The 23,713-nt window shown below is 35.0% G+C and overlaps 1 protein-coding gene across 1 annotated transcript in view; it reads right to left on the bottom strand.

The window, feature by feature from the left end:
- The window catches only part of PCLO (piccolo presynaptic cytomatrix protein), a 316,952-nt gene that overhangs the window by 133,022 nt on the left and 160,217 nt on the right, over positions 1-23,713 (bottom strand). Inside the window, exon 4 of the mRNA XM_088833888.1 lies at positions 8,623-9,360. Within this exon, the coding sequence (XP_088690014.1) occupies positions 8,623-9,360 (738 nt within the window). The remainder of the gene's footprint in view (positions 1-8,622; positions 9,361-23,713) is intronic.

The following is a 23,713-nucleotide window of genomic DNA, read 5'->3' as shown; positions in this document are numbered from 1 at the left end:
TTTCACTTGGTATGATTGTTAATCTATATCACTATTGCTCATCTCTATATCACAATTGTTAAGCTCTGTGTCACTTGAATGTTTAGAAACTGTAAATATCGAAAAAGTTATGTGATCATTAGTCTGACTGAAAGCTTTAGCTAAAGAGAAATATCTAGCTGTTATTTTCCTAGAGTTATTAGATCACATCTTCAGCATCCCATCTCAAAGAAATTTAATAAATATCATTTATAAATGTCTACAGACTTGAAAATACTTGAAATTTTTCCTTTGCCTTACCCTACTCATTTTACATTCATTTCCATTTCAATATCTGTCTTTATGGATAAAGATGTATCTTGAGTACATTGTAGGGTAAAATACTTTCACAGATTTTAAAACATGACAATTAAAAAAGACAGTCTGATACATTCTTCACAACTTTTAAGCAAAAAACAATGCCTGCCCTTTGGATTACTACAAATTAACTTCCCTGGACCATTTTTGATGTCTTTCTAGAAAAGGAATACTTATCTGCCATTGTGAGATCATAGTAGTTGGGCTGACAAGCACCCAACTCACTGGTTCATTTCTCTTAAGAGCTACAAATTGAACAGGTAATCACAGGTGAAGCAGTGTTCTCATAAACTTTCTAGATGGTTTTTCTAGGGATCTCCACTGTGACTGCTCACATCTCACACAATACTAGAGCACAGCATTTTGAGTCCAGTATGTTTTCTACATCTTTGCTTTCCTATATTTCCATCTTACACTAAATACCACAACCACAGGGGTGGGGACCTAAGTGCCTTGTGAAAACAAAGTCAAGAAAATGATCCTTCATAATAAAATTTTGATGGTGTAATTTGTGTTCTTTATTGTGAGTCAGCACATAATATAATACATAACAATGTAATAAAAGTATACATATAAGGAGGAAATGCAACTATGGTTATATATAACAATTTATTGAATATAATAAAGAATAAATTTTAATTTTATACAATGAATTCTGAAGGTTCTATTGGCATTTTACAAAAATAAGATTTAGATCAGACATAAACAACAAAGGAAATTAAGATACACTAGACAGAAGACTCAAATGCATAAATATCAAAACCCCTACCCTATAATCCCCCTTATATGCCCTTCTGGATGTGTTCATACTTTCCTTCTTTTCTCAGTGTTATGTTCTATAGACTTCTCCCTCCTGGTTTCTTTCCTCTATATTCTTCAAGAGATTCAATCATCATTTACCCATGATGATGTTATGATGATTTTTCACCTAAATGACTTCTTCTCCATATTATAGGGTGGAATAGTTACGCAAAGATGTTGTTCTATAGGTCTGTGGGTCTAAGATAGTGTCTGGAGTGTTTAATAAGGAAATCAAGTTAGGTGATCAAAGGGCGTTGGGCTGAATTGTTTAGCAGGAACAGTTGGTTGTGTACTTATACCATAATCACTGAAAAAACTCACAGTGTCAATTTCCGTCATACTGACTAGCATAAATGTAAACTCCCTGGCAGAGGTGAGTGACCTTCTGCTCCATTACTATTAGTGTACTATCAGATCACACACCAACTAACCACTCTGCCTTTTTAAGAAACCTGTACATTCCTCTTTTCATCTGCTGCTACTAAAACAATAAAAGAGTTGTTCTTCACATATAGAGATCAGCATAATGTGGTGCTTCTCTCTCCATCCACTTATCCTTTCTGTGGCTATTCACTCTTGTTTGTGAGATATCTGGGTTAAAGTTCTAATGCAATTTGTAGCCATGCAGGTTAACTGGTCAATTATAGATTTAACACCACAAACTCTTGTTTATGAGTACATTTCTTAAGGAGGGAATAATTTGATCAGAAAAGAAAGAGTACCCAGTACTAAGAGAAGAATATATAGCATAGTGTGTAAATTTGGTCTGATTTTCTCTAATTATTCAAACTTCAAATTAATATTTGAAGTACTGGACTCCAGAAGACTGTGATGAAAGGAGTCTTGTGAGGGAGGCTTATTTTCTTTCAAATTTCTAATTACCTAGGGCTAAAACATTGGGAGTTTTCCTCTAGTTGCTTCAAAAATATGTGGCTATATACTTTTTACTGAGAAGAACATTAAGCTATTTAGTAACATAATAAGATTTAATAAAATGAATAGATTCAAATGATTCTAAAGTATATGCATAGCTTACATATATAACACATATATACATATGTGTTTAAATATCACTGAGTTTTCTTATTTACTCATTATTTTTGTCATTCGAATTGATAGGAGTTGGAATTATGCATTTAATTTATTACATGCAACACAAATACAATGCAGAATGACCTCTAAAATTGTTATATAAGAACAAAATTCCAGGTATAGTCCCTTTATAGTCCTCAATCTTAGATTGAGAGAGTGAGTGGGAAGTTAAGTGTTCATAATTTAAGCACACTTTTTAAAAGAAAATTGCAATGTTATTTTTCAGTTCCCTGAGGAACACAGTTTCACTATATTTTTCTAAGTACATTTAGCATTAGACTCTATTTCACTGACTTTTAATTTTTTGTATATGTTGCACTTTTTCTTCATGTATAGAATTCTGGACTTCTTTGCAGTCTTTGTATATGAAACAACTATTTAAAATTTTAAGAAATGAAGATTCATATTTTCTTACTAACCCAAAGTAGAAAGTGCAGAATACTTTTCCTTTCAATATTTCACTGCTCTTTATTGACTTGAAGACTGGTCAGAGAGAGGCAGTGAAGAATTAAGAATCACTTGAAACCTTCCCATGGCATCCTATCTTGAGGCCTTCTCTAGTATCAAGACATTTTTGTACTGCCAAACTTAGTTCTGCTCTTTTCAGAGATGTTAAACGCTTAGGCTTCCATGTTGAAGGCAAATGGAAGGTTTTTTTTTTTTTTTAAAGAAACATTTTATTGGAGTTATGAACTGAATTCTTGGTTAAATATAAGACTGTACAAAGAAAGGAAGCAATATTAAGTTTTTGCTTAATGTCCTCTAAGCTATTTAAGTTTAACAGGCCAAAAAAAAACAACAGATGAATAATCTTTTATCAGTTATACAATGTATGGTCAAAATGGATTGCTAGTCTGAATATTCTGAACAGTGTTAACAAGATTAAATCCACAAATTTATTGGACTTGGAGAGAAAATTGGATAGTCCCACATATATGGGAATACTTTTCACTGCAGAAAATCTCAATATTTTCCATCCTATAAAATTATGCTGTCTTTATATACATTGGCTATATATAACTTAAATATTAACTCTGGGGTCATTTTAACTAGAAATATAAGTTTATGCTAAAGGATGTTCGAATTTTGTCTTTTTTTGAAATCAAGAGAGCTGTAAGTTTTCAGTGTAGTATATCAAATGCAGACAAGCAGTATTCTGTTTCAGTGTAACATATAATTTTTAAATATTAAACTAAAAAAACAAAGAAGAATATACCTTTCAAAGTATTTATTATATTTCAGGATACATTTTAATTCCATTTGACTAGCACATTTTGAAAGACAGGAATGAGTGGAGAGACAAAAATGATGTGGCAATAAAGAAATGCAAACAACATACTGTAACAATATGAATGATGCACATGACAAATGAATAAATAAAATAATGTCAACATATAAACATAGTAAAAAAAAATATACAAAGTGTCTGGGGTTAGAGTGGGAATTGCTAAGGGAGTTGAATAATTATAATAATGAAAAGGCAGTGTACTAGAAGTGTCATGGGGAGGCAGCATTATGTATAGTATTTAGGAGCCCAGCCTTTATAAGCAGAACTGGACTATAACCTTAGCTTTGCTGCTTTTCAGCCTTGTGATCTTGAGCATAACAAATTTAGTTTCCTCCTCTTTAAAACAGATAAAATATTTAACTCATCAATAGTTATGTGGACTAAGTGATAAGGCACCTAAGACAGTGTTCAGAACATAGTGAGAGATAAAGTGACGGTTATTATGATTTAAAATAAAAAGCAATTTAAAAGTAATCATTATAGAGTGTTTGAACAGTAGGAGAAGTGACAGCCACAAGGGAGAGGAGGTCCGGGTGGGATTTTTCCAATAGGAAAACAGCACCAGCACGCAGCGAAGAACTGAATTCAGGTTCAGGAGGAAGACGGCACAGGCCACCTTTGGGATTCATACAAAGGCATTCTTGGCTGGTTTTCTACCTCTCATTGATGGGGGAATACTAGGTTGCTTGCAAGTTATAGTGGAGCCATAGTTCAGAGGGCTGGGAAAGCCAACTTAAGTATTTAGGCAGAAGTTCTCTGTCGAGGCCAGGTATACAAATAAGTAGAATTTTTCATGTCTTTTTAAACCCCAAATAGAAATCATATTTTACAAATGTTTAATAAATAGATTGACACCAGCATTCTTTGATTTCTTATGTCAGTTGGTCATATGTTCTCTGAAAAATCCTGGGAAACTGGGAGTTATACTGTAAAAATTCATAGCAAGGCAGTCACTTTCTTTGCTCACCTTTAAATTGAAGCTTATTGTTCAGTTGTGGTTTTTATTACCTAATTTCAAGCAAACCAACATTCCTGTAATAGGTAAGTGGTAGACAAGATATTCTCACAAAAAATCACGTGTTAATGTTAATGTTAGAAACACACAAGCATATTTATAAAGAAGCTGACACTCTACATATTGTTATCAGCTTTCCATCAGCAACATGTCAAGGTAAAAGCTGTGATGATCAAGTAAATCAGATCTGACACACTGTTAGTCAAAAAATGCCATAACTAGGAAAACTATTTGATATCTATATTGCATATGCTATTGCTATTAGCAAACCTTGCTTCAACACATCATGTGCTGGCTAATTACAGCAAGTGATCCTATAACACTATCACAGACTTCTAATATTTTTGGCAAATAAACATTACAGTACTTAACAAATATTCAAGTTGAAATAAACACTTAAAATCTTCTTTTGAGCTGCTGTCTTATTGAATAGAAAAAGACAAAACAATCATGTAACACTTGGGGAAACTTGATTTTTCTGCCATGGAAATATGGCTGAAGTAATACATAGAAAATAATATGGTGACAAATCAAACTGCATCTCTTTGTTAACCAGTATCATTGCAAAGAAGAAAGAAATAACTGTGGAAGGTTTGGGGAAAATGATTAGGACAAAGTAAATAGCAAAAGGTTTGGCAATAAAATCAAAGTGCAGATGTTTCTAACATGCTCAGTTTATAATATTCATTATTTCTGTTTCAATAGTAAAATACTACTGTGAACTACTAAGTGGTTCAATACTGGGTGATTTGTTTTAAAAGGTGTATCTATATTAATGAAAAAAACTGTATGCTACATTCTGAGGAGTGGTTCTTTTGATTGGAATTATTATTATTTTTAATTTAATTATTTTAATTGGAGGATAATTGTTTTACAACGTTGTATTGGTTTCTGCGATATATCAACATGAGTCAGCCATCGCTATACATGTGTCCTGTCCATCTTGAACTCCCTTCTCACCTCCCACTCCATCCCAGCCCTCTAGGTTGTCACAGAGGACTGGGTTGGTTATCTATTTTACATATAGTAATGTATATGTTTCAATGCTACTCTGGAATTATTTTTTAAGTTCAGGATAGGGGACACATGTACACCCATGACTGATTCATGTGAATGTATGGCAAAAACCACTACAATACTGTAAAGTAATTAGCCTCCTATTAAAATAAATTAATTAATTTACAAAAAAAAAGATAAGGTTACAGAGATAGCAGTGCAGGCAAAATTCATTTACTGCATCTTTTACAAGTAAGCCAGTATTGCAGAGTACCTCAGGATTTTACAGTTGTGGTACATATTGTAAAGAGACCTTTAGATTTTGAATAATATCTTTAATATTTTGTACTGAGATAAAGAATAAGAATTAATTTTATCCATAGAGGCTTGCTGATTATCTCATGAGAAATTAATTTAAAAATTTGTAAATTGTGAAGATTTAATTTTTTTTTTTTTTGACAAAAGTAGAAAAACCCCAAAGTGGTTGAATGCTTTGGTGATGACAACTGGTGATTAGTAATATGCTACATATATTTAGGAAGAAAGTAAACTCTGATTATCAGTATGATATCTAGAAAGTATATGGGGAAAAAAATAAACACAAGCTGTCTTTTCAAGAGAATTATGATGTGTACATAATCCTTTGAAGATAGATAACTGGAAAGCATCATGTGATTATGCTAGATAAAATGACATATTATTTTAAAAAGTTGTCATGTTTGCCTTTTCAAACAAACTTTAGACAGAATATTTTAATCTGTTTATAAACTTTATAGATAAATAACTCCAGTGGGTTTTCAACCCATTTGCTAAAAAAAAAAAAAACATTTTAAAACACCACATTTTGTGATAACAGGAATAAATGACTGGTATCAAGTTAGATTAACATTTATTTATGGAAATTCCACAGCTTAAAAAAATAGTTTTCAATTCCAGACCTAGAAAACAGGTAGCAAGATTTGGAAAGTACTGTCTTTAATACATTTCTTTCATTTCTGATATATTCTGTGGACTATCTCTTTTATTTTAGAGAGTCATTAAGACTAAATGTCAAAATATCAAAATAAACAACCTAGAAGCTGAATTTCAAAGAACTCTTATTAAAACATTTTACAAGATTTTCACACATCAAAGCACAGTCAACACTCTCTAAAATATTATTATTAATTATACGATCAAGTGTATCTATATTTAAATAAACATAATAAAAATGGTGATTTAGCTTATTTCACTGATTTTTTATATTTTTTTGACTATCTATACTGAAACTATAGTGCACAGGTTTAATTTAGCCACTCCAGTATTCTTGCCTGGAGAGTCCCATGGATGGAGGAGCTTGGTGGGCTGCAGTCCATGGGGTCGCTAGGGGTCGGACACGACTGAGCGACTTAACTTTCACTTTTTACTTTCACACATTGGAGAAGGAAATGGCAACCCACTCTGGTGTTCTTGCCTGGAGAATCCCAGGGACGGGGGAGCCTGGTGGGCTTCCGTCTATGGGTCACACAGAGTCGGACACGACTGAAGTGACTTAGCAGCAGCAGCAGCATACACATACTGAGGTTGTTAAAGAAATGATTAAAAATGATAAATTTGTAAAACAAAAAGTAGCATCAACAAAATATTTGGATACTTCTTATTTAAATTAAAACCAAATAGAGACTCATTAAAAATATCTGAGTGACAGAGTTATATTGTCTGAACTCTGGAAAGTAACTATTTGATAATTATATACTAGGGAAAGGAAAAATAGAAGGCCTATTGACCAGTAATTATATTCTTCAAATCGTTGATATAAGATTATGAAGGCCATAAGTAGGATATTGTCCTTAGGAATAGGAGCTAAGAGACAGAAGCGTGATGTGGAGAGCCCAGTGTGTAAGAAGAAACCTCAGACTACCCTAAAGATTAGCGACTGGGAGACTAAAGACATGATGAATGATGAAGCCATTATCAGAAACAGAAACTGCTTCTACAGAGAGTTGGATATGATTTGAACACACTGAGTTCCACTTTACAATGAGTTTCTGAAGTGAAATGATCTACTCGGTACTTGAAAATGCAGGGCCAACACTCAAGAGAGACAGATGGTAGACAACAACATTTAGGAAACAGGAAATAAACGTTCATGTGGCTCCCCTGAGAGGAAAGAAGACAGAATTCAAAGAAAAACCTCATCACATAGAGATGGGAAAAGAGAAAGTCAGAGAGATAGTCAAAGTAGAACTCAGAAAGTGTGATCAGAAAGACAAAAAGAGAACAAAAAGGGAAGAGTCATGAAAGCCAAGGACAGCTTCACAAAAAAGAAATAGTGAAAAGAATCTATTTTTGCAAAGCAGTTAGCTAGGGTTAGTTAGTTAGCTAGCAGTGGGTGGGGGTCGGGGAGTTAGATCTAGCCATTAGAATGAGAATACACAGCCATCTGTTTTCTCTAGCTCTGATAAACTTATGAATTAATAACAAAGGAAGACCAAGATTTATTTTATGAGTGATGTACCATATACCAGAGATGAATTAGTAACCATGTGTTAAAACCATAAACAAAACAACACTAAACTGGGTTAGGATGGACTATTAACCCTTAAAAATTTCCATTAAATAAAATGAAAACAAAGAATATATAAAGAATATATATTCCAGATTACGCTTGGATTATAAATAAACCTTCAATATTAAACAAACTGAATAAAACTCTGAACAAAATACATTATATTGCATACACACAATACTAAAATAACTTCAAAAAATGTTTCTTCTGAATTTTGGCTGTACTTTTAAAAAAATCACAATTATTTAATCATTTGATGGTTGAACACATCTTAAAATATTTTCAAGTGAGAAGAAATCTGTTGAGTCTTGCTTAACCAAGTGGCTAAGTAAATAAAAATTTCAAGACAAACATTATTTCATGTGAAAGGGGGATACTGATTTCATGTTAGTATTTTTTTCTGAATGCTACTGACTCTTTTTGAAAATGCTACTAATTGAAAGTTTTTACTTACAAAATTACCATTAAGCATTTGGTGTACATTTAGGTAGACATTAGTAAATTACAGGTGTAAAACTGCAAAATAAGGTAAGAAACATAACTTACTGTTTTTTCCTTTCCAGATTCCATCTGATCAGGCTTTGCCATGCATGGTGCCTGTGGCTGTACTTTTATTTTTTGAGTCATCCCATCATCTTCTTTAGGCAAACGCCGAGGTGCGCTGGCTAGCAAATCTTCCGTCTCCATCGGCGGTTGTTTCTTTTCTTCTACTGTCTCTGGAGGCACTCTGCCTTCAGGTTTTACTTCAGCAATTTGAACTTGAGTTTTGAGTATGTCATGCTTCTGTTCTTCCTCTAGAACCGATGCTTTTGTTCCTGGGACTAACTTTTTGTCTTCAAGAGCCGGCTTTTTGTCTTTAAGGGTTGGTTTTTTTTCTTCAAGAGGTGGCTTTTTTTCTTCAGGGAGTGGCTTTTTGTCTTCAGAAGGTGGCTTTTTGTCTTCAGGGGGTGACTTTTTTTCTTGAGGGGCTGATGTTTTGTCTTTCTCTCCTTTACTCTCCTCTTGGATTTGATCTATGGTTTCCTTAGAAGGAATTTTTTCACCTGAAGGTGTTTCTTTTACCATTTCTGAAATGGTTTTCTCAACTTGAGGTTTTTCTTCTTGTTCCTTCTTTTTCACTTTTACTGGGGCAGGCATTGCTGTTTCCTGAAATGGTTGTTCTGTAGGGACAGGCATAGGAGAGGTTTTTGGTCCTGCCTGTGTAGGTGGCATTTTGCCCATGTCTCCCAGCTGTCCTGATATTGCTCTCTTGGTTTGGCAATTTAAACAAAGCCATTCTTGAATCTGTAAATAAATAAAAAAATTAAAAGATTAACTATATTATAATACATCTATTTTGGTACATTTACCAAGATGATCACTTGACAATTTCTGGCTGCTTTTTTATATATGGAAAAGGTGGGTCATTGTTTTCTGGATCAATAGAACTGACTTTTAAAAGAACGTTGCAAAAAGACCACCTGAAATCTAAAGAATAGGAGGAATCCTTAGGGATTAGCATCTAATTGGCCTAATCATAAAAAGAAAATAAAAAAATGTATCAAAGATGTTTAGTTGCTAAACCCTAACTGACTCTTTTGCAAGCCCATGGACTGTAGCCTTCTAGGCTCCGTGGGATTTCCCAGGCAAGAATACTGGAGTGGAGTGCCATTTCCTTCTCCAGGGCATCTTCCTGACCCAGGGATCAAATACCCCAGGGATTGAACCCAGGTCTCTTGCATTGCAGGTGGATTCTATACCACTGAGCTACCAGGGAAGCCTGCATCAAAGACAGACTAGGGAAATACCAATTTTTTGGTTAAAAAAAAAAAATCTGCATTTGTTCTAAATACAAATATTTTTAAGACTCATGCCTTCAAAATTAGTGTTCCTATCATAAATTTATTCAAAAAGTATTAAATTACAGTAGTTTTCTTTTCACAGCCAAGTAATAGTAAGTTTTCAAAAAGACTTAGCCTATAATCTCCTATTTTTTGTTTTGGATCAAATGTAATTCTATCTACCAGAGCAGAAGATGACAAGGCACATGTAGAAGTTTCAAAAATCAATTGTATATAATTCTCCATCTGATTTAAGATTAAAAACTGTTATTTTTTAATAATAATCACATTTGTTATGTAACTGTGTCAAGAAGCATTCACAAATTAAAACTGTTTGATATATTTTCCCTCAATTTTCTCAATTGCTGACTAACATAGTTCTTTATACTACTTCTGTTTCTAAGTGGAATCCATGGGCCACCTGAGCCAAATCGCCTGAAGTAGTACTTACTCATACAAATTTTAGTAACTATACCAATATAATTTTAGCAGAAACCTTGGATAGGAGAAGAAGAATCTTCCTTTTAAATAACCTGTTGGTGAATTCTTTTGCAAACTAAAGACTGAGAACTATCCTCTCATAACACACATAAATGATCACATGGGAGAGAGATTTTTAGACCTATAATGTTGCAGAATTTCCTCCTTATTGATGTATGGTGTGCTTTTTCTTACATTATACCTATTAAAAAGTAAGAAATTAAGGTTATGCATGTAGCTTTTAAAGGCTAGGCATTCATGGGCTTCCCTGGTGGCTCAGAGGTTAAAGCATCTGTCCCCAATGCGGGAGACCCAGGTTCGATCCCTGGGTCGGGAAGATCCCCTGGAGAAGGAAATGGTAACCCACTCCAGTATTCTTGCCTGGAGAATTCCATGGACGGGGAAGCCTGGTAGGCTACAGTCCACGGGGTCGCAAAGAGTCGGACACGACTGAGCGACGGAAAGGACGGATATAGCTTTTAAATGTTACCATTTAATGAATGCCTATCCTTTAAAGTACACAGATGGAGAGTCACACAAACAATATTGTGATCGTATGTTATACTGTTTTCTGAGAGGCAATTTCAAATTGCTCTTCATATTGGATCATTCTTTCCAGTAGCATAGCTTCAATTATTTAGAGACAAAAATCACTTATTGTCCTAGAATATTATTAGACAACTAAGATTCATTTCTTCAGTTTTCAATTTCTTTAAAGAAACAAAAATGTTGCTTAATAATAATGACTGTTTTGCAACTTGTAAGCTGTTATAATTCTTACTTGATTATCTAAAACAGTAATGACCTGAGTTAGTTATTTAGTTTCAGATAAAATGCTGTCTATAAAATTTAGTATGTATTATGGGTCACTTTACTTTGTGTGTTACCATCATCCAGTACCAATTTCTTTCTTAATTTCAACTCTAAGCAGCAATAAAGTGAGTTGTGGCTTCTCTATATAGTAACTTTATACAAAGTCTTAGGAAAGAAACTGATTTGATCCTTATGTCCAATTCTAAAAGTTCCAGCTGTTGTTTTGAAGAGTCCCTAGAGGAGGTACTTCCACAATCTCAACAGAAAATCAATCTTAATCAGTATTGGGGTTTTAAAAACCACTCCTTGGTGGGGTCATATCTTAACAATATTTTCATTCAGAAACTGACATTTTAAAAACAAAAATAGACACAAATAGCTGTGCCATTGTGCTGTTTTGTCATACAGATTCTAAAGGCCAAATCCAGGTGTGTGCTATGCATTCCTGTCAGGGCAGGTCCAAATGTAAATAAGTTAGGAAGCTTTTAACATACCAGAAATAAATGTTTGGAAATTCTTATCAATTATAAAAGCATGATAACTTTATCTGAGTATTTTTTAGGGACAAATTATTCTTAAAAAGTTGTCGTCTCTTGCTAGTTATATTAACAGCATGTGATACCAAAACAGTACACAGCTCTCATTAAAAGGAAAATCTGTTGAGAAAATAGAGTGATTATTTCAAGGTAGCATACTCATTATTTTCATACATTTGAAAATTTAGGTAAGAGGATAAAGAGTTCCATCCATTTAATCTACTATGTCACATAAAACACTTCATTTTCCTGATTTAAAATGTTTGATAAACCTACAAGCAGTGATGCTGCTGCTGCTGCGAAGTCGCTTCAGTCATGTCCGAATCTGTGCGACCCCATAGATGGCAGCCCACCAGGCTCCCCCATCCCTGGGACTCTCCAGGCAAGAACACTGGAGTGGGTTGCATTTCCTTCTCCAATGCATGAAAGCGAAAAGTGAAAATGAAGTCGCTCAGTTGTGTCTGACTCTTAGCGACCCCATGGACTGCAGTCCATCAGGCTCTTCCGTCCATGGGATTTTCCAGGCAAGAGTATGGAGTGGGTTGCCATTGCCTTCTCCGACAAGCAGTGATAACCCACCTCTAATAAAATCAAAGGCAAAGAGAAGGCAATAGTGCTAGTCTAAGAGAAAAATGACCTATGTCGAGAGCCTCATTGGCTGGTTCAAATCTATGTTTTGCTCAAAGTCCCATCTGGATTCAGTTAAACCTAGTATCTTTTTTTGTTTTTTGGCCTGTTCATGCAGCCTGTGAGGTCCTGTTCTCTGACCAAGGCTTGAACTTGGGCCTTCTGCAGTGAAAGCATGGAATGCTAACCACTGGACTGTAAGGGAATTCCCTAAACCCAGTATCTTTAACTGTTACTGTCTGTAATTAATTTTAACATGATGTTGCCACACTTGGGTCTCTTGGTTACATGATTGATTTGCACTTTGAAGAATATCATAAGGCCAAGCTCGTTTTTTTTTTTTCTAACTTACACTTTGTCACCAAAATTCGGAAACTGATGCTAGTATTATGTCAAATAATTATGACAACAGCATTCACTTACAAGTATCTAGTCTGTAGACAGCCAGTCTATTTTTATCTATAGAGTACATATACCCTGGGGAAATTATATGTGCAAGGCTTATTCAATCATGAACTCACACTCAAGTAGAAGAAAGAAGGTATGGGTTAAATATAAGTATAATATGCAGGGGAAAAAACTAAGGAAGATGGAAAGGATACTATGGTTTAAAAGTATTATCTGATGAATTCATTTACAACATATGGAATTCGATAAATTATAAATCACACAGAGTAATTTTTCACCAATTAGAAATGTTGAAATGGTGGTCTCACATATGTGTCTCTTCTTTCTGCAGCCCTAGAACTCAGATTGTTGTTTAGTTGCTAAGTTGTGTCACTCTTTGCGACCCCATGGACTATATAGCCCACCAGTCTTCTCTATCCATGGGATTTTCCAGGCATGAATACTGGTGCGAGTTGTGATTTCCTTTTCCAGGGGATCTTCCCAACCTGGGGACTGAACCCATGTCTCCTGCAGTGGAAGGTGGATTCTTTACCTCTGAGCCACCAAGGAAGCCCTTAGAACCCAAATTAGAATACCAACAAATTCAACAAGCAGAGGAAGTTATAAATTCAATAAAGGACTGAAAAGAAAAAAGAAAAACACTCTTAGTTGCATCAAAAATTATATTTTTCTTTAAACATGTAAATTTAAATTTTGTTTATTAAAAGATAGGAAAAGGCAGAGATTAGGGTAAAATACAAACTAGAAATGAGAAAAGCAAAAGTGATCAAATTCTGACAAAGAAAATGAGTAAAAACTAATTTTCACAAGAAAATTCATTTAGGACAATACAGGATATCATTGTTCGCATCATCATTAAATATAAACATGATTACTAGAAAACTTTTCTTTAAAAAAAAAAACAATTTGAAAAAATACAACCACGTAAGAAAATGTAAACAAGTCTTTCACAATTATTTTTTTTTTGCTTTTTTAATCACAAATAATCCCAAAGACTTTTTTCAAATCACTGTATTCAGGAACCTAATTAAGAAGTATTAATTTTTTGGGTTCGAAAATACATACCTACAATCTGAGTTTCTCAATAGCCATGCATTATTAGACACAACATTATTTAATACTCAAAATGGTTCTAGTTCAGTAGCAATCTGAAGTATTAAGCAAGAAATCTAAAATTATATTAAAATTAATAATATATCACTGCTATATATGACTTTTAATAGCTGAAAAGATTTTGCCAGAAATAGGATTAACTCTTTCTATAACAGAATCCCATGGAAGAAGGAGCCTGGTAGGCTACAGTCCATGGGGTTGCAAAGAGTCAGACACAACTGAGCGACTTCACTTACAGTTATGACACACATGACTAGTCATATTCTGCCTTAAGGTTAAATATCAAATGTTATGGTTTTATCTCTGAGATATTTCCTTATAAAGACAGTGATACAATCAGAAAATGTATATTGTATATAATATGATATATTGTATAATATATAGTCATATTCTGCCTTAAGGTTAAATATCAAATGTTATGGTTTTATCACTGAGATATTTCCTTATAAAGACAGTGAGACAATCATAAAATGTATATTGTATATAATATGATATATTGTATAATATATATGTATATAAATTAAAGGCATTTCTATTATATTACTGAGTTTATTACATAGAAAAATAGAAAAAATAGATCCTATGGAAGCTTTCTAAAATCAAACTAGTCATTGTTATGGATGCTCTCAGACCATTTCCATTTGGATTCCTATGTTTTAAAAATATATTTTATTTTCAGTATACTGTAAGTATCTTCTAATGGCATAAATTAATGAAACCTTATATTTCATCTATATTATTATTAAATGTATTAAATTCAGAAGAATGTATTTTATATCATTTATATATATTTATACAATGAAACCATTGCAAGAGTAGGAAGTCAAGAAACACCTGGAGTAACAGGCAAATTTGGCCTTGGAGCATGAAATGAAGCAGGGCAAAGGCTAACAGAGTTTTGCCAAGAGAACGCACTGGTCGTAGCAAACACCCTCTTCCAACAACACAAGAGAAGACTCTACACATGGACATCACCAGATGGTCAACACCGAAATCAGATTGATTATATTCTTTGCAGCCAAAGATGAAGAAGCTCTATACAGATAGCAAAAATGACCAGGAGCTGACTGTGGCTCAGATCATGAACTCATTGCCAAATTCAGACTGAAATTGAAGAAAGTAGGGAAAACCACTAGACCATTCAGATATGACCTAAATCAAATCCCTTATGACTATACAGTGGAAGTGAGAAATAGATTTAAGGGACTAGATCTGATATAGTGCCTGATGAACTCTGGACGGAGGTTCGTGACATTTTACAGGAGACAGGGATCAAGACCATCCCCATGAAAAAGAAATGAAAAAAAGCAAAATGGCTGTCTAAGGAGGCCTTACAAATAGCTGTGAAAAGAAGAGTAGCGAAAAGCAAAGGAGAAAAGGAAAGATATAAGCATCTGAATGCAGAGTTCCAAAGAATCGCAAGGAGAGATAAGAAAGTCTTCCTCAAGATCAATGCAAAGAAATAGAGGAAAACAACAGAATAGGAAAAACAAGAGATCTTTTCAAGAAAATAAAGATATCAAGGGAACAATTCATGCAAAGATGGGCTCAATAAAGGACAGAAATGGTAGGGACCTAACAGAAGCAGAAGATATTAAGAATAGGTAGCAAGAATACACAGAAGAACTGTACAAAAAAGATCTTCATGACCAAGATAATCACAATAGCGTAATCACTGACCTAGAGCCAGACATCTTGGAATGTGAAGTCAAGTGGGCCTTAGAAAGCATCACTATGAACAAAGCTAGTGGAGGCGATGGAATTCCAATTGAGCTCTTTCAAATCCTGAAAGATGATGCTGTGAAAGTGCTGCACTCAATATGCCAGCAAATTTGGAAAAATCCATAGTGGCCACAGGACTGGAAAGGTCAGTCTTCATTCCAATCCCAAAGAAAGGCAATGCCAAAGAAAGCTCAAACTACCGCACAATTGCACTCATCTCACACGCTAGTAAAGTCATGCTCAAAATTCTCCAAGCCAGGCTTCAGCAATACGTGAACTGTGAACTTCCAGATGTTCAAGCAGGTTTTAGAAAAGGCAGAGGCACCAGAGTTCAAATTGCCAACATCTGCTGGATCATGGAGAAAGCAAGAGAGTTCCAGGAAAACATCTATTTCTGCTTCATTGACTATGCCAAAGCTTTTGACTGTGTGGATCACAATAAACTGTGGAACATTCTGAAAGAGATGGGAATACCAGACCACCTGACCTGCCTCTTGAGAAACCTGTATGCAGGTCAGGAAGCAACAGTTAGAACTGGACATGGAACAACAGACTGGTTCCAAATAGGAAAAGGTGTACGTCAAGGCTGTATATTGTCACCTTGCTTATTTAACTTCTATGCAGAGAACATCATGAGGAACGTTGGGCTGGAAGAAGCACTTGCTGGAATCAATACTGCTGGGAGAAATATCAATAACCTCAGATATGCAGATGACACCACCCTTATGGCAGAAAGTGAAGAGGAACTAAGAAGCCTCTTGATGAAAGTGAAAGAGGAGAGTGAAAAGGTTGGCTTGAAGCTCAACATTCAGAAAACAAAGATCATGGCATCTGGTCCCATCACTTCATGGCAAATACATGGGGAAACAGTGGAAACAGTGGCTGACTTTATTTTTTGGGGCTCCAAAATCACTGCAGATGCTGATTGCAGCCATGAAATTAAAAGATGCTTACTCCTTGGAAGGAAAGTTATGACCAACCTAGATAGCATATTAAAAAGCAGAGAGATTACTTTGCCAACCAAGGTCCGTCTAGTCAAGGCTATGGTTTTTCCCATGGTCATGAATGGATGTGAGAGTTGGACTGTGAAGAAGGCTGATCGCTGAAGAATTGATGCTTTTGGACTGTGGTGCTGGAGAAGACTCTTGAGAGTCCCTTGGACCTCAAGGAGACCCAACCAGTCCATTCTAGAGGAGATCAATCCTGGGTGTTCATGGAAGGACTGATGCTAAAGCTGAAACTCCAGTACTTTGGCCACCTCATGCGACGAGTTGACTCACTGGAAAAGACTCTGATGCTGGGAGGGATTGGGGGTGGGAGGAGACGGGGACGACAGAGAATGAGATGGCTGGATGGCATCACCGACTCGATGGACATGAGTTTGAGTGAACTCTGGGTGTTGGTGATGGACAGGGAGGCCTGGCATGCTATGATTCATGGGGTCACAAAGAGTCGGAGATGAGGAGCGACTGAACTGAACTGACTGATACAATGAAACCAATCACATTTTTTAGTGCCTTATTGTTAATATCCAGGATATCAAAATTCACATCCAAATAGGAATAATTCTGATACAGTATATAAAAAATAACTCCATGTTGATCACAATATATTAAAATATTTCCATTTGCCAACTAGTGCATGTTAATAAAATACATTTATTTTAACATCAAATTATCAGGGCTTCAAGGCAACACTCTAAAAAACCATTTAATCTTAAGAGGAGAGTAGGAAATGAAGGCAGTTTTACCTAAAAAGTGATGCTGCTGTGCTACTCAGCTTTTTTCTATCAATAAGCAATTTGCTTTATATAACATTTCAGCTGTAACTATAGCAACAATACTATTAAGGAAAATCTCAGAACTTCAGGCTTGTCTATTTATTTTTCTAAGTATTTTTTCTGAAGCATGATAATAAGACCTGCAGCAGGTTGAAAGTCTTATGTTAGACTTTAAATGGTAGAGAAGTGATGGTCCCAAAACCTACATAAGCAATCATATTTGTGTTAGAGAAATCTTAATATTATCTTAATATGATTTTTTCATTAAATGATCAACTAGATAGATTCAGAAACTCATAAACTTTTTGTCAATAGAAGTGTTTACATAGATCCTGGGTGACCCCACTTAAAAACTTGTAAAGGAAAACCAAGTAATCAAGGAGATTGCTACTATAATGCCATTGAGCTTCCTGGCTACCAAGAAGCTTCTGCTGCTGCTGCTGCTGCTAAGTCACTTCAGTCGTGTCCGACTCTGTGTGACCCCATAGACGGCAGCCCATCAGGCTCCCCCGTCCCTGGGATTCTCCAGGCAAGAACACTGGAGTGGGTTGCCATTTCCTTCTCCAATGTGTGAAAGTGAAAAGGGAAAGTGAAGTCGCTCAGTCATGTCTGACTCTTAGCGACCGCATGGACTGCAGCCTACCAGGATCCTGAGTCAACAACAAAAAATTTACACATATTTTTGCTGGTCTGCTTATCTAGTTGTCATCCAGAATGTTACTTTTTTTTAAGCTGAGAAATAATTACACTGATAATTTGTTTAGAAGTCACTATTTGCTTACTGACAAATCCACAAATTGGCGAACGTCACCTGCAACTTGTAACTTTTTCCTATGCCCCCTACAGTCTTGGCATTAGGGTGTTTTATTTATCCAAGGCCCACACACTCTTCAACTTGACATTCTAAAAATCAGATTTTTTGCTTACTAAATCTCTAATTTAGTTACTTTTGTTACTTTTAAAAGGGAAAATGATTGAGTTCATGGTGGATTCACTGTTTTTCTTTCAGCTTACACAATAAATTGTTCAGACTACAAAGTCAGGATATTAAAAACTTGTAATCGTTTATAAGACTACATTTGCAAGTGTGTGCAATAATGTGTTTGTGATATTTCTATTCTTTTTCCCTCCAAAAAATGAATGGGATTACTTTTGTTCCTTTTATAATCACTGAAATAAAAGTAACTCCTAGCCAATATATATAACTGACTGGCTGAGGCTGTTCCTCATTTACTTCATATGTAGATATAAGAACTTTCTCAGAATATATTAGAATATTAATATTGACATGAAAACTAAGAAAAAAACCAAGTAGGCGATTTAAATATCAATTTTCAATGGAATTACTGATATGTAGGGTAGAAAATCAATAATGAAACCTAGTAGAATATCTGTACTATTAGGAACCTATATGGGGGTTATCATTCTTAGATCTAAACTGATCAGTGGTCATGTCCTTATCCATCTCTTCTTTTATGTTTACATCTGTAAGACCTGACCCCCAATTCCATATCTAAATACATGAAGTCTATTTTACTATTTTGCTGTAAATTTCTATATTATGTACATTTTTGTATAATGTAAAACTATATTAACAAACATTTCCATAAATAGCAAGATGCCAACTAAAATCATGTATACTATACCAGGGTTTAAAATTATAAAATAAAATTACTGGGATTATAATTGCACACTTTGATTGACATTTTTCTGTGTCCATTTTTCTTTGAATAAAGCAGGATCATTTTTCTAGTCACCTTTTCCAAACAATTAATAAGTAATTTCCTAAACTAAGAAAGTAATCTCTGAGTGTTCAATGTGTTAAATACCATTTCATAAATAATATATAAATGCACATGCATTAATTAAAATACTTCTGAATAAGTGCAGTAACACAATTTTGATAGAACTTGTTGAGAGAAATCAGGGGCTTAGTTTCCTTTCAGAAATATATGAAAATAAATATGTATTTTATACTAAATATAAAAGAACTAAACAGGGTTAATTTCCTTACAATATCTTCCTTCCTTTCTTCATACAAAAGTGTATAAAAGACAACTCTAAGGACACAGCTGATTTCTCACTGGTAACCAATAATAAACTGAAGTTAAGAGTAATCATACATATTTATGTTGACTTTAGCTAATTCAGCTCTAGAAAAAATGGAAGTCTCAAAGGTAAGACTTACCTGCAGATTCATGGCATTTCTATTTGTGATTAATCGTTCTAGTGTACTACACTTTAGGTTGGTATTTATATGTTTAACATAGAAAATAAGCAATAGTTTAAATATTTATCATTTATATTGATACCAAATTTAGGTTTTTAATCAGTTCTTATCCCTCTGCTTTTATAGTTTATTTTATTATTTCCTATTACAAGAGGTGTTTATTTCCTTTGTATGTGTGAATAATTACATCAAAGAAAAAATTCCCTTTTAATCTAACTTAGTCACTAGTCAACCCTTCAGGAAATGTGTGACTGAATTTCAAAATAAGATTTATTTGGAATATTTTTAATACACCTCAATACAGTCGTTTTATGTATGTTAAAATTACAAAGTTACAAACATTTGGAAGACAGATTATTTAAAGCATACGATGGCTGAATAAAGGGAGCAGCCTGGTGGGCTGCAGTCTATGGGATCGCAGGGAGCCGGACTTGACAGTGACTTAGTACAGCTGAATAAAATTTCATCAAACATTTTACAGGATAAATAAAAAATCAATCCCAAATTTAAACATAAGCATCATTGTGAATATAATATTCAAAGACAGAATAATCTCACAGACTAGGGAGCCTCAAATGTACAGGAATAGGACTTGTACCACTGGATAACAGAGAATGACTACAAGGTGATGGGTGTTAAGCCCTCATATCAATACAATGCAGTAGAACATGGTGCAGTACTGGAAGTTCTTTGTGCAGGGAAGAATCAGTGTTGATTCTGCAATATGTAAACTTTTCTAAGCTGAACTGTGTTTCCCAGGATTCTCTTCCCTTATACATTATAATATAAAGTCAGATATAACTCCTCATTCAGTCAAGTGATGTAATTAAGGTATGATGATAAAATGAGGATTAGGAAGGTAGCAACCTAAATGGAGTAGAATTTACTGTAGCCTATGACAGGCCCTGGTGGCTCAGAGGTTAAAGAGTCTGCCTCCAATGCGGGAGACCCGGGTTCAATCCCTGGGTCGGGAAGATCCCCTGGAGAAGGAAATGGTAACCCACTCCAGTATTCTTGCCTGGAGAATCCCATGGACGGAGAAGCCTGGTAGGCTACAGTCCACGGGGTCGCAAAGAGTCGGACACGACTGAGCGACTGAACAGAACAGAACAGATGACAGGCCAGATAGATATGGAAAACAGGAAAATGGACCAAATCTTTAAGGACAGTACAAACACAATTCACACCTGGATGAAAATTACCTGTTAAAGTATAGGCTGAAATTAGTATGCATAAATAAAAAACATCAAAATCAAGCAAACATTTAAGAAGGACTTAGTTCCTCAATATGGCAATGACCAGAAGCAACTGTTTTAAAGCAAGTCATTTAAGTTGTTCTTTGTACCATAGCCACTCATAGACTTTAAGATTGAAGTCTAATATGTTGAACCTGAAATCCATTTATATTAAAAAAAGAACTCACATAAATATATACATATACTTCTCTTTCTTTTTTATAGGAATGTCTGCCCGTCCATGGGAAATTTTTGAATGGTTTGAAATAATCACTGATTATTAAATATTTTTTAAATTTTTATTGAAGGATAATTACTTTATAGAATTTTTTGTTTTCTGTCAAACCTCAACATGAATGAGCCATAGGTATACACATATACCCTCCCTTTTGAACCTCCCTCATATCTCCCTCCCCATCCCACCCCTCTAGGTTGATACAGAGCCCATGTGTGAATTTCCTGGGCCATACAGCAAATTCCTGTTGGCTATCTATTTTACATGTGGTAATGTAAGTTTCCATGTTACTCTTTCCATACATCTTACCCTCTCCTCCCCTCTCCCCATGTCCTTAAGTCTATTCCCTATGTCTGTTTCTCCACTGCTGACCTGTATATAAGTTCTTCAGTACCTTTCTTCTAGATTTTGTATATATGTGGTAGAATACACATATATTTATTTTTCTTTCTCTTTGTGACTCACTTCACTCTGTAAATAGGTTCTTGGTTCATCCACCTCATCAGAACTGACTCAAATGCATTCCTTTTTATGGCCGATTAATATTCCATTGTGTATATGTACCATAACTTCTTTATCCATTCATCTCTCAATGGACATCTAGGTTGCTTCCATGTTCTAGCTATTGTAAATAGTGTTGCAATGAACAATGGGATACATGTGTCTCTTTCAATTTTGGTTTCTTTCAGGTGTATGCCTAGGAGTGGAATTGCTGGGTAATATGGTGGTTTTATTCCTAGTTTTTTAAGGAATCTCCATACCATCTTCCATAGTGGCTGTATCAATTTACATTCCCACCAACAGTGCAAGAGCATTCCCCTTTCTCCACACCCTCTCCAGCATTTATTGTTTGTAGACTTTTTGATGATGGCCATTCTGACCGGTGTGAGGTGATATCTTATGGTAGTTTCGATTTCCATTTCTTAATAATGAGCGATGTTGAGTATCTTTTCATGTGTTTGTTGGCCATCTATATGTCTTCTTTGGAGAAATGTCTGTTTAGGTCTTTTTCCCACTTTTTCCTTGGGTTGTTTATTTTTCTGGCACTGAATTATATGAGCTGCTTGTATATTTTGGAAATTAATCCTTTGTCAGTTGTTTCATTTGCTATTATTTTCTCCCATCCTGAGAGTTGTCTTTTCACTTTGTTTACAGTTTCCTTTTTTGTGCAAAAGCTTTTAAGAATAATCAGGTTCAACTTGTTTGCTGCTGCTGCTGCTGCTAAGTCACTTCAGTCGTGTCCGACTCTGTGTGACCCCATAGACGGAAGCCCACCAGGCTCCCCCGTCCCTGGGATTCTCCAGGCAAGAACACTGGAGTGGGTTGCCATTTCCTTCTCCAATGTGTGAAAGTGAAAAGAGAAACTGAAGTCCCTCAGTTGTGTCCAACCCTTAGAGACCCCACGGACTGCAGCCCACCAGGCTCCTCCATCCATGGGATTTTCTAGGCAAGAGCACTGAAGTGGCTTGCCATTGCCTTCTCCTCAACTTGTTTACTTTTGTTTTTATTTCCTTTAGGAGGTGAGTCATAGAAGAGCTTGCTTGGATTTATGTCATCAAGTGTTCTGTCTGTGTTTTCCTCTAACAGTTTTATAACTTCTGGTCTTACATTTAGGACTTTAATCCATTTTGAGTTTATCATTGTGTATAGTGTTAGAAAGTGTTCTAATTTCATTCTTTCACATGTAGCTGTCCAGTTTTTCCAGCACCATTTATTGAAGAGGTTGCCTTTGCCCCATTGCATATTCTTGCTCCTTTGTCAAAAATAAGGTACCCAAAGGTGTATGGGTTTATTTCTGGGCTTTGGATCTTGTTCCATTGGTCTATATTTCTGTTTTTGTGCCAGTACCATACTGTCTTGATGACTGTAGCTTTCGAGTATAATCTGAAGTCAGGAAGGTTGATTCCTCAGGTACATTATTCTTTCTCAAGAAAGCTTTGGCTATTTGGGGTCTTTTGTGTTTCCATATGAATTGTGAAATTTTTTGGTCCAGTTCTATAAAATATGCCATTGGTAATTTGATAGGGATTGCATTGAATCTGTAGATTGCATTTGGTAGTATAGTCATTTTCACAATATTGATTCTTCCTTTCAGGAACATGGAATATCCTTCCATCTGTTTATGTCATCTTTGATTTCTTTCATTAGTGCCTTATAATTTTCTGTGTACAGATCTTTCATCTCCTTAGGTAAGTTTATTCCTAGATATTTAATTCTTTTTGTTGCAATAGTGAATGGGATTGATTCCTTAATTGCTCTTTCTGATTTTTCAGTGTTAGTGTGTAGAAATGCAAGTGATTTTGGTGTATTCATTTTGTATCCTGCAACTTTGCTAAATTCACTGAGTAGCTCTAGTAATTTTCTGATACTATCTTTAGCGTTTTTCTATGTACCGTATCATGTCATCTGCAAATAGTGAGAGCTTTACTTCTTTTCTGATCTGGATTCCTTTTATTTCTTTTTCTTCTCTGATTGCTGTAGCTAGGACTTCCAAAACTATGTTGAATAACAGTGGTGAAAGTGGACACCTTTGTCTTGTTCCCACTCTTAGGGGGAATGCTTTCAGTTTTTCACCATTGACAATAATGTTTGCTGTAGGTTTATCATATATGGCCTTTACTATGTTGAGAAAGGTTCC

Source organism: Moschus berezovskii, chromosome 3 (assembly GCF_049115385.1).
Source record: "Moschus berezovskii isolate FMDL1 chromosome 3, NW_MosBer_1.0, whole genome shotgun sequence".
Taxonomy (NCBI): domain Eukaryota; kingdom Metazoa; phylum Chordata; class Mammalia; order Artiodactyla; family Moschidae; genus Moschus; species Moschus berezovskii.
This window is presented reverse-complemented; position numbering and strand designations above follow the sequence as displayed.